This window comes from Taudactylus pleione, unplaced genomic scaffold (genome assembly GCF_031769625.1).
Source record: "Taudactylus pleione unplaced genomic scaffold, aTauple2 ptg000381l, whole genome shotgun sequence".
Lineage (NCBI taxonomy): Eukaryota > Metazoa > Chordata > Amphibia > Anura > Myobatrachidae > Taudactylus > Taudactylus pleione.
Window position 1 is genome coordinate 3,331,127 of NW_028284782.1, and position 16,636 is coordinate 3,347,762.

At 44.2% G+C, this 16,636-nt stretch overlaps 1 protein-coding gene across 1 annotated transcript; it reads left to right on the forward strand.

The window, feature by feature from the left end:
• Positions 1-223: 223 nt before the first annotated feature.
• LOC148507827 (cis-aconitate decarboxylase-like) lies at positions 224-6,132 on the forward strand. Its single transcript, XM_088445490.1, has 6 exons — positions 224-311; positions 1,046-1,100; positions 1,481-1,668; positions 2,025-2,129; positions 2,216-2,421; positions 4,319-6,132. Exons 1-6 carry the CDS (start codon positions 291-293, stop codon positions 5,238-5,240), a joined length of 1,497 nt encoding a protein of 498 aa, XP_088301616.1. The 5' UTR covers positions 224-290; the 3' UTR covers positions 5,241-6,132.
• Positions 6,133-16,636: the final 10,504 nt, after the last annotated feature.

Below are 16,636 nucleotides of genomic sequence, written 5' to 3' on the forward strand. Positions count from 1 at the left end.
TAAAATGCCTAAGTCTTACATCATCCTTACAGTGATGACAATAGTCATTAGTGCTATCCTGGGAGGTGTCAGCACTTTGCTTCCCAGAAATTCCCCAGCACAAAACCTGAACCTGTTTCCTGGGTGTGAGCTGCTCGTGTAATGCCCACATGCACAGTATCAGCACCAGGATATATAAGGATGTACTGTATATATTTGCACGTTCACATAAACATCCCTTCAACCAACACAGAATTTGCCATCACCGAAGAAAACAGTCCTCATAATTTTAAAACATATCTTACTTCAAGATGCTTTCTGCAGCTGTTAAAGTAAGTACTATGTGTAATGTAAATATGTCACTTTTTATTTTTGAAAACTAGAAGCTTCACAACCACGAGATGTATTCAGAAATTTTTCATGTTTACTAAATATGTTAAAAGTACATTCAATATTCAAATTGTTACTATTGTTTTGTATGTGTATTATAATTATTGTATTTATATATTTTGTTCACTATTGTATTCAGTGTTATGTACAATTTAACAATATCAATTTTGCATTTGTAATGGGTACTACTAAAACAGGAAGATATTTTTTTTTATTGAAAATGCAATTTGAAAAGAGTAAAATATATTAGATAATTACACCCTAATATATTTTATAAAGTTTTATAATTTTGCCAAAGTGATATGTAATAATGTAAAGGTACAAAGCTTTAAATATCTACAGTATATAAGTAGCATGGAACAAAGAGGCAACTTAAAATAGCTAATAAACTGATGGCATCAATATAATATTTAAACAATATAAATGAAAGTGTATAAGCTTTAGTTCATACATAGACTGTGTAAAGGGTAGCTCCCTCTGGTGGATGTAACAAGCAGCACAATGTGATAAAGCTTCATAGGACACGGTTACAGTGTTCAGGTTCAGGATAAGACCGTACATTGGTTAAAGTTAAAGGAAAGGCTTGTTTCACAATTAGATAACATAGGTGTTAAAATTGAACTACAATAAATAATGTATGTACTTACAACATTTCTATCATTTCTATCATTCTTAGAACACAAAGAAACTTCACCAACTATCAAGGCACATCCACAAGTCGACTGCGAAAGGTAATTATCCAATATATTTTTTTTATGTTTCCACTGTAACTGGCTTTGAAGTTAAATTGGTGATCATCCTACTGCAATCAATTTATAAATACAATTGGGTGACACAGTTATGGTTCCAAAGAGACATTGGGCTATATCACACAACTGTATTATTTCTACTAAGCATTAGTATTGAATAAAAAACAGGGTAGATACTGTATTATATTGAAGCATTTAAAAGGCAGATAGACATATTTTGGAGCCCTTGGATGAATTTCATATAAATAAGGTTTCATCTGATTAAAAAAGGCACCATTTCACAGGAAATGAGAAAATGAGTACAAAAAAAGAAATATAACACAGGAAAGTCAGGAACATTAATGTTATATGTCTCTTATCAGTGGCTGTAGGACAACAGGTAGAAGAATCCGTCACCAACAGTTTTGCATCATTCATCCATGAGATCCGCCCCGATCACCTCTCTGATATTGTGCGGCACAGAAGTAAGCGCATGATCCTGGACAGCATTGGGGTCGGACTGGTCGGCAGCACAACTCATGTCTTCAATATCGTGGTGAAATACTGCCAGGTAATAATACATGGACATGATCTGAGATATTGTATATTTTTAGTTGGAGTGGTGGAATAAACTTATTGCCAGCACCTTTTTATATGGCTATGTTATATATTATTATTATTATTATAATTATTATTATTATTATAATTATTATTATTATTTTTCATAGACACACATATCCACAGATCAGTAATCACTAACAATAAACTAGTAAAATAAAGTGAATTACAAAGAAGTAAATAAACCTGAGCCCCTTGCTCTGGGCACCAGAAGTCCTGGACCTGATCTCCTTAGTTACACAAGTTAATTACAATATGATTATTTAGAATAGCTTTAAATATTGACATCATATTATTACCTTTTTTCAGGACCTTTATTTTTCAACATATGGGAATTCTGCCCTTTGTTCTGTCTATGGACAGAAAGGGTTAAAGCTCTCTCCGACCCTGGCTGCCTATGCCAATGGAGTTGCTGTAAGTAGACTTTACTATAAATAAAAATAAAATAATATTTATTATATAGCTGCTCAGTCCATCTAATCATTTCCCTGTCACCATAGGTTCACTCCATGGACTTTGATGACACGTGGCACCCTGCCACACACCCTTCTGGTGCCGTGCTTCCTGCCATCCTGGCACTGTCACAGATACTGTCACATGGCAGAATGATCAGTGGTGAGAAACTGCTGACGGCTTTCAATGTAGGGATTGAAATACAAGGAAGACTTATGGGTTTCTCCAGCGAAGCAAAGAGCATTCCTAAAAAGTGAGTACTTAGGAGCTTATTTTAACCTGGACGCAACTCACGTTCGCTTGTAGCTGGCTGATTTTTGCTTTTTGCGCATGCGTGTAAGATGCAGTGCGTGTGTGCAAGCCAGTCTTAGTGATTGGGAATCGGGTGCTCGAAGTACATAGACTGAGAGCCAGAGCCGTAACTAGACTTTTTGGTGCCCTGTGCCAGAAAGAGCATTGGCGCCCCCCTCATTTTTCAAAGGGACATAATGCACCCAAAAAAGGGCCATGGCTTCATGGGGAAGGGCCAGGGAAGAGATAGGAGAGGCCAGGAGATGCTGGGGATAAAATAAGAGGAAGCTACAAGCAAGAATGATAATAAACAGATATTTGACAGGCCCAAACAGCGCCCCCTGACCTGTGGTGCCCTGTACGATGGCACCGGCCGCACTACCCTAGCTACGGTCCTGCTGAGCGCTACTTTGAGTGACAGATAGTGCCGTTTGTGGGTGGTGTCAGAGGAAGGTCTATGAAAACGGGGGGGTGGATGTGTGAACGCAGTGTGCTCTAACAGTGTTTCATGGGTGTGCATAATTAGCATGGAAGCGTTACTGTACACGTCACCTGGTTGTATTTCAGCCTGCAGCAATCGCAGTCCTTGCGGCAGGGTAGGGTTACCTCAAGGGCTACGAGCAGCTACGATGGCTCTCGATGTTACTGATACTACATACACTTCCTGGAGATGACGTGTGCTGCGAAGGAAAAGGGGGCGTCTTTAGACCGGAGTGCGTTCACTCTGCCGTCACTCTCTAAGACATAGAAGGCATCCTTAAGCCTCGCTGTGCGATCGTGGAATTTGCATATCCTGACCCTTACGGCTGCGAAAGTGCGCTGCGTTGCGTCCAGGTCTGAATCGCCCCCTTAGTCCCAATGGTTGATGAAATGTACTTCCTATTATTGTACCAATTATGTGTTTACTTGTATAAAGAGCTACATATTTATTATGGTGGCTAAATTGTTAAGAATAAATGCATATAAATGTTTGTATACATTTACACAGATTCTAATTGCAAACTGGGTATATAGAAGCTTTTCAGACATCAATGTATATTTAAAGTCCCCCTTTGAGTATATGCTCCATCCAGCCATTCTTCCCCAGGTCCTTTTTAGGTGTTCTATATAACTGTATCTATAGTGTCCAGAACCACCAATTAGGAGTTATAATTCCTCAATTATTTGCCTAAACTATTTTGAGGTCCTGTCTGACAAATTCAATACTGAATGCAGGGGGGAGTGGGTACAGACAACATGGGTCTCTGTAGGGGCAGTATTACATGGGACATGTAACCATGCCCCCATGTGATGCTGTGATCATGCTCCCTGTACAAGTGCTGAACCTCTGTGTAGGCAAACGCAATAGGTAAATATTTTACCAGGGATGTAGACACACTCCCTCCAGTGGCCACACCCACATGTGATCACAAATGCGCCAGAAGTCCGGCAGCCCTGTGCAGCACTCATGGAGCTCAGCATCTGTTTCCAGCCTATGCCAGGATTGTGTCTATAACTATTAACACTATCTCTGTAACACCAGACTCTGCTGAGCTCCTGTTTGGCATAATCCAGATCTCTCTTGTCTGTCTCCATCTGTTCCTCTTTCTCATATTCCCCGGCTCCTGTAGGTTACACCACAACTCATCACCAGATCTTAAATCACTCAGATCCTCACTGAGCTCTACACTCACACTTACATATACAGTATATATATTATATATATGGCCATGGGCAAAACAAGGACACTTTTCTTAGAGCTTGGGCACTATAAGGCAGGAACATCTCACTAAAGAATACTGTAAATATTATTATATAAGATAATTTGTACATGTTATTGTTACATAAATAAATAATATAATATTATTTTCTCACTACAGATTTCATCCACCATCTGTGGTTGGCACCATGGGAAGTGCTGCAGCATCAGCCAATCTCCTCTCATTAGATAAAGAGCAATGCACTCATGCCCTGGCAATTGCTGCCTCCCTTGCTGGTGCTCCTATGGCAAATGCTGCCACCCTGGCTAAGCCCCTGCACATTGGCAATGCCACTAGGTTAGGTCTGGAAGCTGCTATCCTGGCTGCTAAGGGAATGGAGGCCAATACACTCATACTTGATGATGTGCCCGGCTGTGCTGGCTTTAGTGCTTTTTATGGCGATTACCAGCCTAAGCCATTATCTCCCCCAGGAAAACATTATGAATTTCTTCTGGAGAAGCAAGACATTGCATTCAAGTCTTTTCCTGCACATCTAGGGATGCACTGGGTCGCTGATGCTGCTGCTTCAGTTAGAAATACATTTGTCCAACAATATGGCTCATTCAACCCATCCGATATTCAGTCTATTGTTCTTAGAGTCCCAGTATCCAAATACATTGACAGGCCCTATCCAGACTCAGAACACCAGGCTCGCCACTCTTTCCAGTTCAATGCCTGCACCGCACTACTAGATGGTGAAGTTAATGTCCGTTCCTTCCATGAAGACACCATGTTCCGTAATGAACTCCAGAATCTCCTGAGCAAAGTGGTGGTGGAGCATCCTAGAGATAATGAAGCCAACTTTGACAAGATGTACGCAGAGGTGGCTCTGCTGCTGAGAAATGGGGATGTGATTATAGGGAAATGTGACACTTTTTATGGACATTGGAGAAAACCCCTGAGCCGGGAATCCCTGCTGAAGAAATTCTCCTCCAATGCCCGACATGTCCTGCAGGAAGACCAGGTGCAAGGTGTAATACAGATAGTAGACAATCTAGAAAGTGTCAAAGACAGCTCCCTACTGCCACTGCTACTCCAATAACTCATATAAGAATTATTATTACTATGTTTACAAGAATTCTAAAGCGGGACTTTAGTATGTTATTTATCAATCAGTGTACTAGTATTTATGACAGATGACAGATCTGTCGAATATATGACACGAAAATTGTACAATTAAAATAGTAACAAAACAACTCAAAATCTCTGGTCTAGAGCAGTCTGATGTGTCTAGTGAGGTTTGGCAACTTATAGGTATATCGCAAGCTCGATATACTGTATCCTGGCTATATCAATGAAATTAAGGACCTGTATTGATGGTGAATGCAAGTCTATTGCTACCAGTTCAGTGTCATGTCAGCGACAGGTACAGACACCCCTGTGCACATGTGACATCCCTCTCCGCTATGTTGCTGAGCTGTAGTATGCTGGGAGAATATACTGAGTGGTAAGATGTACTGTTAGATCTAACAATTTCATTTATTTCTAGGAGCAGATGCTCTATAAAATAAAAGTTTTGTTTGTTAGTTTACTAGGAAGCAACAACATTAATAAAGCACGGGGCACATTGTGTCACGTGCCTCACATATCTTACTGGATCCTAATGAATTAATAAGCTGAACGTTGTTCAGGCCAACAAATTGGCTACCTTTAATAAGTGTAGGTGAGGAGCCCATTAAGGAAAATGGGAAATGATGGGTTATAAGCTTTCTCTTGGCCTCTCACACACATCCTATTATATTTTGTTTATTTTGCTTTTTTAATAATTACATTTGATTGAACACATTTTGTTGTTGGTAATATTTACATAGATTTGTATTTTATAATATTTTTACGTATTTATAGTTGCCTGGTTAGTCATTCAGAAGTGTCCACATATGAACCACAGTTTTGGGCTATTTACATATGTAATATTGTTTAGAATATAAATCAAAGTTGCTGCTGTATTTGCTAGAAAACAAATACTTTATATGTTTATTGCATTAAATTGTATTTGAAAAATAACAGTGACCATTTATTCATTTTCTTTATTAAAGTGTATAACTTATGATGGAGAACCAATTAACTTATCAATTTGGGTAAAGTTTATAAAGGCTGTTCTTACTGATTCTTTTCTTAATCACAGACACTTTATTATACATTATCTTGTCAGCTGAAAAATTACATTATCTGTGCAATTATGCAAATTATGAAAGATATATGACAGATAGATAGATAGATAGATAGATAGATATGAGAGAGAGATGATAGATAGATAGATAGATAGATAGATAGATACATAGATAGATAGATTCTGGAAGGTTATCCTCTCTCCACAGAGGAATGCTGTAGCTCTGACAAAATGACCATCGGGTTATTGGTCACCTCCCTGACTAGGGCCCTTCTCCCCCAATCACTCAGTTTAGACGGCCGGCCAACTCTTGGAAGAGTCCTGGTGGTTCCAAACTTCTTCCATTTATGGATGATGGAGGCCACTGTGCTCATTGGGACCTTCAAAGCAGCAGATATTTTTCTGTACCCTTCCCCAGATTTGTGCCTCGAGACAAACCTGTCTTGGAGGTCTACAGACAATTCCTTGGACTTCATGCTTGGTTTGTGCTCTGACATGCTCTGTCAAGTGTGAGACCTTATATAGACAGGTATATGCCTTTCAAAATCATGTCCAATCAACTGAATTTACCACAGGTGGACTCCAATTAAGCTGTAGGAACATCTCAAGAATGATCAATGGAAACAGGATGCACCTGAGCTCAATTTTGAGCTTCATGGCCAAGGCTGTGAATACTAATGTACATGTGATTTCTTAGTGGTTTTTTTATTACATTTGAAAAAATCTCAAAAAAACTTTTTACACGTTGTCATTATGGGGTATTGTAGTGTAGAATTTTGAGGACAAAAATGAATTTAATGTAACATAACAAAATGTGGAATAAGTGAAGCGCTGTGTATACTTTCCGGATGCACGATAGATAGATAGATTATAGATACTGTAAATAGATAGATAGATGATAGATATAGATTGTAAGCTCCTATGAGCAGGGTCCTCCTACCCACTGTCTCACTGCCTTCATCTCTAGCACTTCAATGACAATCTTCACCTTCCCAGCTGTATTGTGAATTGTGTTGCTAATTGTTACTTGTGCTCTGTTTATATTTTGGTTACTGTATTGTACAGTAATGTAATTTTCTGTGTACCCTGTACTCTATGTATGGCGCTGCGGACCACTTGTGGTGCCCTATAAATAAAATGTAATAATAATAATTGATGATAGATAGATGATAGATAGATTAATAGGAAATAGATGATAGATAGATAGCTAGATAGATAGGAGATAGATGATAGATAGATGATAGATAGATTATCTATCATCTATCTATCTATTATATAATAATTACACAGAAAGATCTATTATGTACACGGTGCAGAGAGACACTTTGGGTCTGATTCATTACCGCAGGTAATAACGATGTTAATGGAGTTGAGTGATATTTTGCTACTGCACATATGTGACACTCCCTAAAGACTCCTATAGCTCAGGGGTTACACAGAGTGTATGCACAGAGGCGCTGCTGCGATTCAAACACAGGGTATCTGCCGGGCATTCCTGGGCGGTGACTGGGAGGTGGCTAAACAGATGTACGGAGATAATCCGTTTTATGGGTGTGTAATGGGGGTGTTGTGGGGGTGTCACTGAAGTGTTTGCGCAGTAATGCTGGCGCAAGTTTCAAAGCTACAACAAATGGCAGCATCTAAAGTGGGCATCTCAGTCCTTGCAAATCCATACACACGGATGTACACCAGGAAAGGACACGGTAGCGCCATTTGCATAAAGGTGACAACCAAAGGACGCAGTTGCGTCTGCGTCCACCTCTGACTTTATGAGCTAAAGCACCATTCATGATAATACAGCCTATTAATATACTGGGAAATAATTATCTTGTTGCCAGATGGGCCAGCTGCAAGATCATCAGCCAGTGTAGTCACTAAAGGACAAATTCATCACTATCCGGCCATTCTTCTATGATCTAACCACACTCGCATCATTAGTGAGTGATCATTTTTCAACTACATTTACCATCATGCACTATAATGATACTAATCTTAGGCAGCTGCCTTATGTCACAGTCTGTGTGTGTGTGTGTGTGTGGTGCTCAGCTGCTCCCCCTTATAGTTTCTGGCTGGTATTGCACTCACTTCTCCCACACACACATATTCCATTAAGTCACCCATAGTTTTATTATTTTACACAACACTCTTAAGCTATAACTTAACTAAATAAATAAGACACAGACAACTGTATAGAATTGGTAAAAAGAGGTCACAGCCAAATTTATTATATGAAATTAGAATTGATTAATTAGTCCTGGTGGCAAAAAAAGCAGTGCTACCTCGGTCCACAGCTCATAATTAATTGAACGCTTTACCAAAATGGGGTGGAGTTTTCCCCACCCCCTGCGCGAGCTAACCTGGGTAGAACCACCCCCCCTTAACTAGCATAGTGCTGGCCCCTCCCTAGGATGAAGACCTGGTTCTCCCTTAAGGTAGCAACTGACTCGCTTTCCTCAAAGGGGGAATGCTAGCCAAGCTCTGACGCGCTAAATTGAGCCGCCGAGGAGCACTGCTTTCCACCTGCTGCGCCTCACCTGTTGGAAAAAGAAACATAGCATATTCCAACGAGAAACGTATTGGCACACACCAATTTTAATAACTATTGGTACAAATCAATTCCTCACCATAAATAAATATTGGTACAAACCAATTCCTCAATATGCCGGGTGGGTGGGAGGGATCTCAAAAATGGCAAGAGGCAGTTGACTCCTCCTCCAGCCTTAAAATACAGATGTTAAACCCCGCCTCGACGGGGCAGCTAATAGGCTAATCAACTAATGATTGGCAACTGACCTCAACCAATACAAACTATCAATAAAACCAGCTCTAACTAGTACTGTACCAAATAACAAACAGTGTGCTTATATCTTCTCAAGCTTATTCAAGCATTCGAATATTCTAAGTCACCCATAGTTTTACTATTTTACACAACACTCTTAAGCTATAACTTAACTAAATAAATAAGACACAGACAACTGTATAGAATTGGTAAAAAGAGGTCACAGCCAAATTTATTATATGAAATTAGAATTGATTAATTAGTCCTGGTGGCGAAAAAGCAGTGCTACCTCGGTCCACAGCTCATAATTAATTGAACGCTTTACCAAAATGGGGTGGAGTTTTCCCCACCCCCTGCGCGAGCTAACCTGGGTAGAACCACCCCCCCTTAACTAGCATAGTGCTGGCCCCTCCCTAGGATGAAGACCTGGTTCTCCCTTAAGGTAGCAACCGACTCGCTTTTCTCAAAGGGGGAATGCTAGCCAAGCTCTGCCGCGCTAAATTGAGCCGCCGAGGAGCACTGCTTTCTGCCAACAACGTGGACAAAATGAATGGACACGTAACGCCACCAAACAAAAAACACAGCCCCTACTAACTATTCCAATGAGGCTAGAATGTCAGATACGAAAAAACCTAAACCTTCCTCAGTGAGGTGCACTCCATCTGGCCTATATAAATGTACCTCCTCATATCGAAGACGAGGGTGCTTGATAGCACGCCCGCCCAAGCCAACCACAAACCGAGAGACTGCAGCATTCAGCTTCCTTCTTACTCTGTCTAGGGCCGCCCCACCTTGTGTACCCCGCCAGAACCTCCTTGGAATCATCTCAGACCAGCAAAGTTTAACTAGTGGCCAACGTTCCGCTACTAATTTCAAATCATGCTTAATGGCAATGATCAATTCCACTCCTTTACACGTGCCAAGGTCATTACCACCCAAGTGCACGACCAGACAGTCAGGGGTCCCCCACTTCCTCTCTGACTGCCATAGCAGGTCCAAAAGGCCGCTTCACCTGAAACCTCTCAGCCCTATCCAACGGACCTTAAAATGGGCTAAACTGGCCCCATTATGCCTGCTAGCCCAGTAAACAAAAGAATGCCCAACAATCCACACCCGGCAATCTTTCTCCAAAAAACCTGTGATGGGAAAAAACAGTATAACATAACGTTAATAATTTTGAATTAACTTTTAAACAAAACTTGAAAACAGAACGAAAAACATGGAAGGGGAAAACTGAGTTGTTTAGGTGACCCAGATGGAGGTGAACAACACCAAACCTCTTTCTTTGAGGGCAAAGGTGAAAAGAACTCCAATCCCCCCTAGCAGCGGGTAGCATAAGGCACTGGGTTTCCTAAATAACAAACTCGCCAGGGGCGCCACTACTTCTGTAACTTATCGCCCCTTATATAACGCTTATAAGCTGCCGACTTCCATCTACCCAAGTGCTTGATTGCCTCCGCGGAAGAACCTGATGCCGCAGCGCAAGTTGCCGCCCCAATCCTAAACGAATGGGTGCCAAACTCTTCAGTCGGCATATCCAAAGCTATCAAGCATCTATCGAAAACGCTTGCAAACTGGAAATTAGATAGAGGGGATAGATCTTCATGAATAAGCCATTGAGCTCCCCCTTTTGGACGCTGCTGATTATATTTGTTGGCTAGAGTGACCGGGCAGATGCTCAGCTCAGGGTGCGAGGGAACAGAAATCCAATGCCCCCGACCCATCTGATCCATTTTTGATTTTTGTATTTTTAACAGTATGGCACTTTCTTTTACTACAACATTACATAGAAGCAACCCTGAGTTGACTGATGTTTTATTTTTGGCGACTAACTCCCCAACCCGTAAAGCGCCAAAAAATGCCAGCACAAAAGCCAAGCTAAACAAATTCGCCTCGAATTCACCTTTAGCTACTCCTGAGACTGCCAAAACTAAATCCCTCAACATGCATACATCTATCGGCCTACGGGAATCGCCCGGAGTCGCCTGTTCCCTCGCCCAGCCTCTCATCGCCTTAGAAATGATGAATGACTTCGTAGGATCATTCAAACCGTACATTCGCGAGAAGTACGAAATGCCAGCTAAGGCGCCTGACATGGAAGATTTTGAACGACCGCTCTCATGCCCCTGCCACACAAATTCAGACATACTGACATGCAGCTCCTTACCCTTCTCGGAATTTGCAAGAAAAACCTGCCATTCATTCCAAGCTGCGGAGTAAGACCTAAACGTACCTGGAGCGAGTGCCCTCAAAGCGAGTCCCTCCATGCCGGATTTATGATCTGCCAGACAAAATCAGGACAAGGCAAACCATGAATCCTGGCAGCCGGTGCCTATGCCCTAAACCTACCCCACTGGAACCGTGACAAGGCATCCGCTATCTCATTCTCCACACCAGGAACGTGCCTGGCCTTAAAATCAATGTTTCTCAACAGACAGACAAAAATTAAATGCCTAAGCAGCCTGAGCACTTGGGGGCAGACCGACCTCTGATTGTTAATGGCTTGGACCACCCCCAAGTTATCGCACCAAAATACTATTCTCCGATTGCTAAACTTTGAAGCTCAGAGCTCCACCGCCACCACAATCGGAAATAGCTCCAGCAGGAGTAAATTGCGTGTCAAACCCTCCAAATGCCACGACTCAGGCCAAGCTGCCGCGCACCACTCCCCGCCAAAAAATGCTCCAAAACCTAATGCCCCTGACGCATCTGTGAACAATTGAAGCTCGCGATTGGCTACAGACGAAGCGAGCCAAATGCGAACCCCATTGAACTCTCGTAGAAATCTTAACCATACTTTAAAGTCTTCCTTCATGTCCGCCGAAAGGCGGACCATGTGGCAAGCCTTTTTGACGCCTGCAGAGGCACGCTCCAGCCTGCGGCAAAAAACCCTACCCATGGGAATGACGCGACAAGCAAAATTTAGCAAGCCTAGCAGCGACTGCAGCTGCTTCAGAGTTATCTTCTTAACTGATGTAAAATGCAATAACAACTCGCTGATCTTCCGCACCTTTTCACAGGGGAGCCTGCATAAACTCAAATCAGTGTCGATTTCGATACCCAGGTAAGATAAACTAGTAACGGGGCCCTCGGTTTTTTTGTGTGCAATGGGAACGCCCAACGAACTGAAAAGCGCCTTCACCGAAAAAAGCAGGTCACTACAGACTGTGCTATCGGCCGGCCCTACTAACAGGAAATCGTCAAGATAATGAGTGACGCCCGAATGGCCAGTGCCTGGTTGCAGACACCACTGCAAAAAGGTGCTAAAACACTCAAAAAAGGAACAAGAAATAGAACAGCCCATAGGTAGACACTTATCTATGTAAATGGAATCGCCTATCCGAAAACCCATGTACTTAAATGATTCGGGATGCAAAGGGAGCAACCTGAAGGCCGATTCAACATCGATCTTTGCTAACAAAGCCCCTTTACCAAAATCCCGAACGATACCAAGTGCATCCTCAAATGACTGGTATGTGACGCTGCAATCGCCCGGATCTAAAGCGTCATTAACTGACCCTCCTTCCGGGTAAGACAAGTGTTGTATTAACCTGAACTTTCCCTGTTCCTTTTTTGGTACCACGCCCAGCGGGGAAATGCAAAGATTTTCCACTGGGGCGATTGCAATCCTTTGCAGTGTGACTTCCCCCACAAAGCATGCACACGTGCCGGTAGCGGCAACTGGCCCCTCTGCTACACTGGGCGTTATTGAAAGCGTAGCACTTCCCCTTGCCTCCGGTATTATAACCGGGGCGGGCTGGAAAGGGATGTTTACGTTCCAGCGCAGGCTCGACAGCTGATCGGGCCTGTTGCGTCACCTCCAGCCATACCTCTACGTCCTTGAACCCAAAACTTAAAATCTTTTGGCCATCCTGTTTTTTCCTAAACAGTTCATCATACTGCCCCCAAACATTATGCCTAGCTGCGACCTGCATACCCTGCACTAAATGCAGGTACTTCAGCACATTCAGACATTCAGCTGGGCGTGTCTCGATATAACATGCAGCAAACACATATATACCAGTCAGCCAATTCTGATAGCTCCTCCTGGCCTCCTCAGCTGCCACTCCCCCCTTTTTTGCTGCGTCTAACGCCTTCTTAGCGTCATGAGTAATGGCGAACATGTCAACATAACGACCCTTATGAATTCGCTCTCTGATTTTTGACCTAACTCCCCTTAATATTGCCGTGTTTGAGCAATGGACCGCATCCCCCGAAGCGTCTGGAGCCGAACTGGCCGCTATACTACCCGCTTTTTTGGGACTCTTGCCCTTACCCTTCAACTGCTGCACAAAGTATTTCATGAGCTTGCGCGGCCTCTCACCAGAACTAGAGGAGTCTGAAGACTCATCAGAGTGTGATAACTGCGCAATTGAAGGAACTGCAATATTCGTCTCACCTGTTCCAGACGTCGATGGGACCTCGGGCAGATGCCTAGAGGAGGAGGCTTGACTCTCGTTGTGCGGCGCGCCCACCGCGCTTACATCAGTGACGACATCCCTTAACGACGACCCGGATGCTAGTGGCTGACTTAATGTAACCTGCGGGCTCGAAACATTTGCGTTAGCAACGGGAGCCGAAGGAGGACATACAGCAACAGGCGCGGGGGTTGAGCTCTGTGGCGTGGAAGATAATGGGGGCTGCGCAGGAGGAGGAATTGCTGGGGAAGGTGGTAGGGGCGGGGCTAGAGTAGGGGAAGGTGGACGCACCACTGGGGTGGATGGCGGGGGCGGGGCTTGTGGAAGGGTGGGTTGACGCGCCAGCTGCTGGCTTGCATGCTGCCCAGGATTAAATTGAAACTGCTGGTGCATGGGTGCAAAATTGCTTGGGGAAAAAACCCCGGCGCTTGCCCGTATGAGGTGGCATAAAATTGCCGGCTCGGACCCATGAACGGGTTTGGGATTGACTGCTGGTATACACCTTGGCTAAAATAAGGTGAAAACCCAAAGGGAGTGGTGGGGGCCGGGCCAGGCCCATAATTCAAGAACTGTTTCCCCGCATTTGCGCAGGCCGCAGCGGGCGGGAGGGGCGACATTGGAGCCAGCAATCTGGGCCAAGAGCCCCCATAAGGGGTGGCTCTATCCTGCTGCGCCAAAGGCCTAGGGAAGTGGATGAAAGGGGGCCGGTGCAACAAATCTGCGGGCCCGCTACCTTGGGACCTATGATAGCCCTGCGCCCTAGGCGCTGTGGCAAACCCCAAACCTCCAGTCCCTGAGACAGAGAGGGGGGAATCTGAGGAGGTAAAAATCTCCTCAGCATCCAAAATGGCCGCCGGAGGCGAGGGGGCGTGGCTGCCGGCCGGGGAGGCCTGGCGCACAGCCCCTGAAGCCACCTGGGTCAAATTAAAGCTGGGGGTCCCTGGTGTACCCGCCGGGCCTGGCGGGTTTATAATATAAAACTCGCCTGCCACTGCAGCCGCAGCGGCGGGCAGGAGACAGGGCCCCGCGCGGTCCAAAATGGCCGCCTGGGATAGCCGCGCCTGTAGAGCTGCCGGGAGAGCCCGGCGGAATGATCTGGCGGGGGGTGCTGGGAGCGCTCTCCGCACTCCTCGCCAACCAAGCCCGGAGGCCGGATGGCGAAGGGGCGGGTGGGCGAGAAGCGCCGGAGCTCCCCACTGCCGCAGCCGCGGCGGCGGGAGGGGGCCTGCATGCACTGAGGTCAGGCATGCACCCCGGGCAAGGGGAGAGGCTGCGGCGACCGATAATGGTCTGGCCGCTTCAGCAAGGCGGCGGGGAGGGGGGGCATTACGGCGGGGACGGGGCATTCTCAGTTAATAATGGGGGGGGTAGGATAGAGAAGACAGTAATGAGGAAGAAGGAGGGGGTGGGAAGAGAAGAAAAAAGAGGGTGAAAAGAATAGGAGGAAAGAGACAAAAGCTGTGTGAAAGGGAAAGAAAATATAGATAGTGAAAGCTGAAAATGAATAAAATGATACTAGTACTTATCACTCAGATAACAAAGGTACTTGTCACTCTGATCTCAAAAATGGCAAGAGGCAGTTGACTCCTCCTCCAGCCTTAAAATACAGATGTTAAACCCTGCCTCGACGGGGCAGCTAATAGGCTAATCAACTAATGATTGGCAACTGACCTCAACCAATACAAACTATCAATAAAACCAGCTCTAACTAGTACTGTACCAAATAACAAACAGTGTGCTTATATCTTCTCAAGCTTATTCAAGCATTCGAATATTCATATGGTAGGGTACCGCTCACTTCCTGATCCCCATCAGGACTGCAAAAGCCATTTTATGTGTTTAGGATGGCAATTCATATGGTGGAGAAGATTTTTTGCAGGAGATGCAGGCTAAGGAGCAAAAAATTTGTGCATTGAGCAAAACTGAAATACAAGGTAAACATATTTGTGTAACAAACCAGTATGACCAGTGTTCATCCCTTAAATTAAGTTAATTAGTGTTAATTAATTTGCAGGTTAGCTAGTTAGCTCTAATTAAATACAGAGACTAAAGGTGGCCATACATCTGCAACGGATCTTCGCGATGCATCGATCTGATTGTAAATGCCAACCCGCCGGTCGGAAATTTCCAATCGGCCACCATCGATGTTCAGCGATCTGTCACCGGATCGCTGACAGTTTACATGTTAAATGTCCCCGATTTGACGATCACGATAATTTTTTGATCACGATCATCAAATCGGTAAAATCAAACATGTTGGATTTCTGTGATGCCGGGTTGCAGGATCGCGGCAATCCGTCGCAGATGTATGGGGCCCATAAGTGTGGGCCTCAATTTATTTACTATGTTTTCCCAACTAACTAGCTAGTTACATGCAATTCATTGTGAAGGAGTTTATGCAAACTAAGTAGACACTGCTAAATATTTAGCCTAAGTGACTGCTCTTGGAGGTCATGTGGTGAAATTGATTCTATTAATGGTCAGCTTTAATTAATGTATGATATTAATCTTACTATGAGGAATTTAGGATTAATATTTGTAGTGATGTTACATTTAAATGAATTTACAGAGTATAGAAACCACAGATTATGACCAAAGTGCTTCCCAGAGAAATGTGCAGGGCCGACGCTTCTATTAGGCAGCTACCTAAGGGCTCTGGGACCTGGGATGTAGCCCGCTGAGGGTGCCAGAGACTCCCTGGCAGCCTCACTCCTGCACAGTGTACTGTCTCTATGTTTTGCAAATGGAGCGGAGCTGACAAGTTTGAATAAGTATTATATTCCAGAGGGCACAGGAGTATATACAATTATGTAAGGTAAGGAAGGTTTGGAAGTGTTTACAGCCATGGCACATCCTGTGGGAGCGTGTTTGCAGCGACTGGTCATGTATGTTCGGGAGTTTACAGCATCAGCAGGTCCTGGGAGGAGGGTGTTATCGGCAGTTGCTCCCTTGTTAGTGACGGCCCGTCCTAAGGGGAGAATCTGGTGGGTGTATCTGTCTGCAGGGGTAGCAGGTTCCCGGGGGGGGGGGGGGGGGGGTTAGCAGCTACAGCTGTTCTGGTGGGGGGGAGGTGTTAGCAGTGGGGAATTACAGTGACCAATGGACCTGTGCTCTAATATATTTTGAATGAG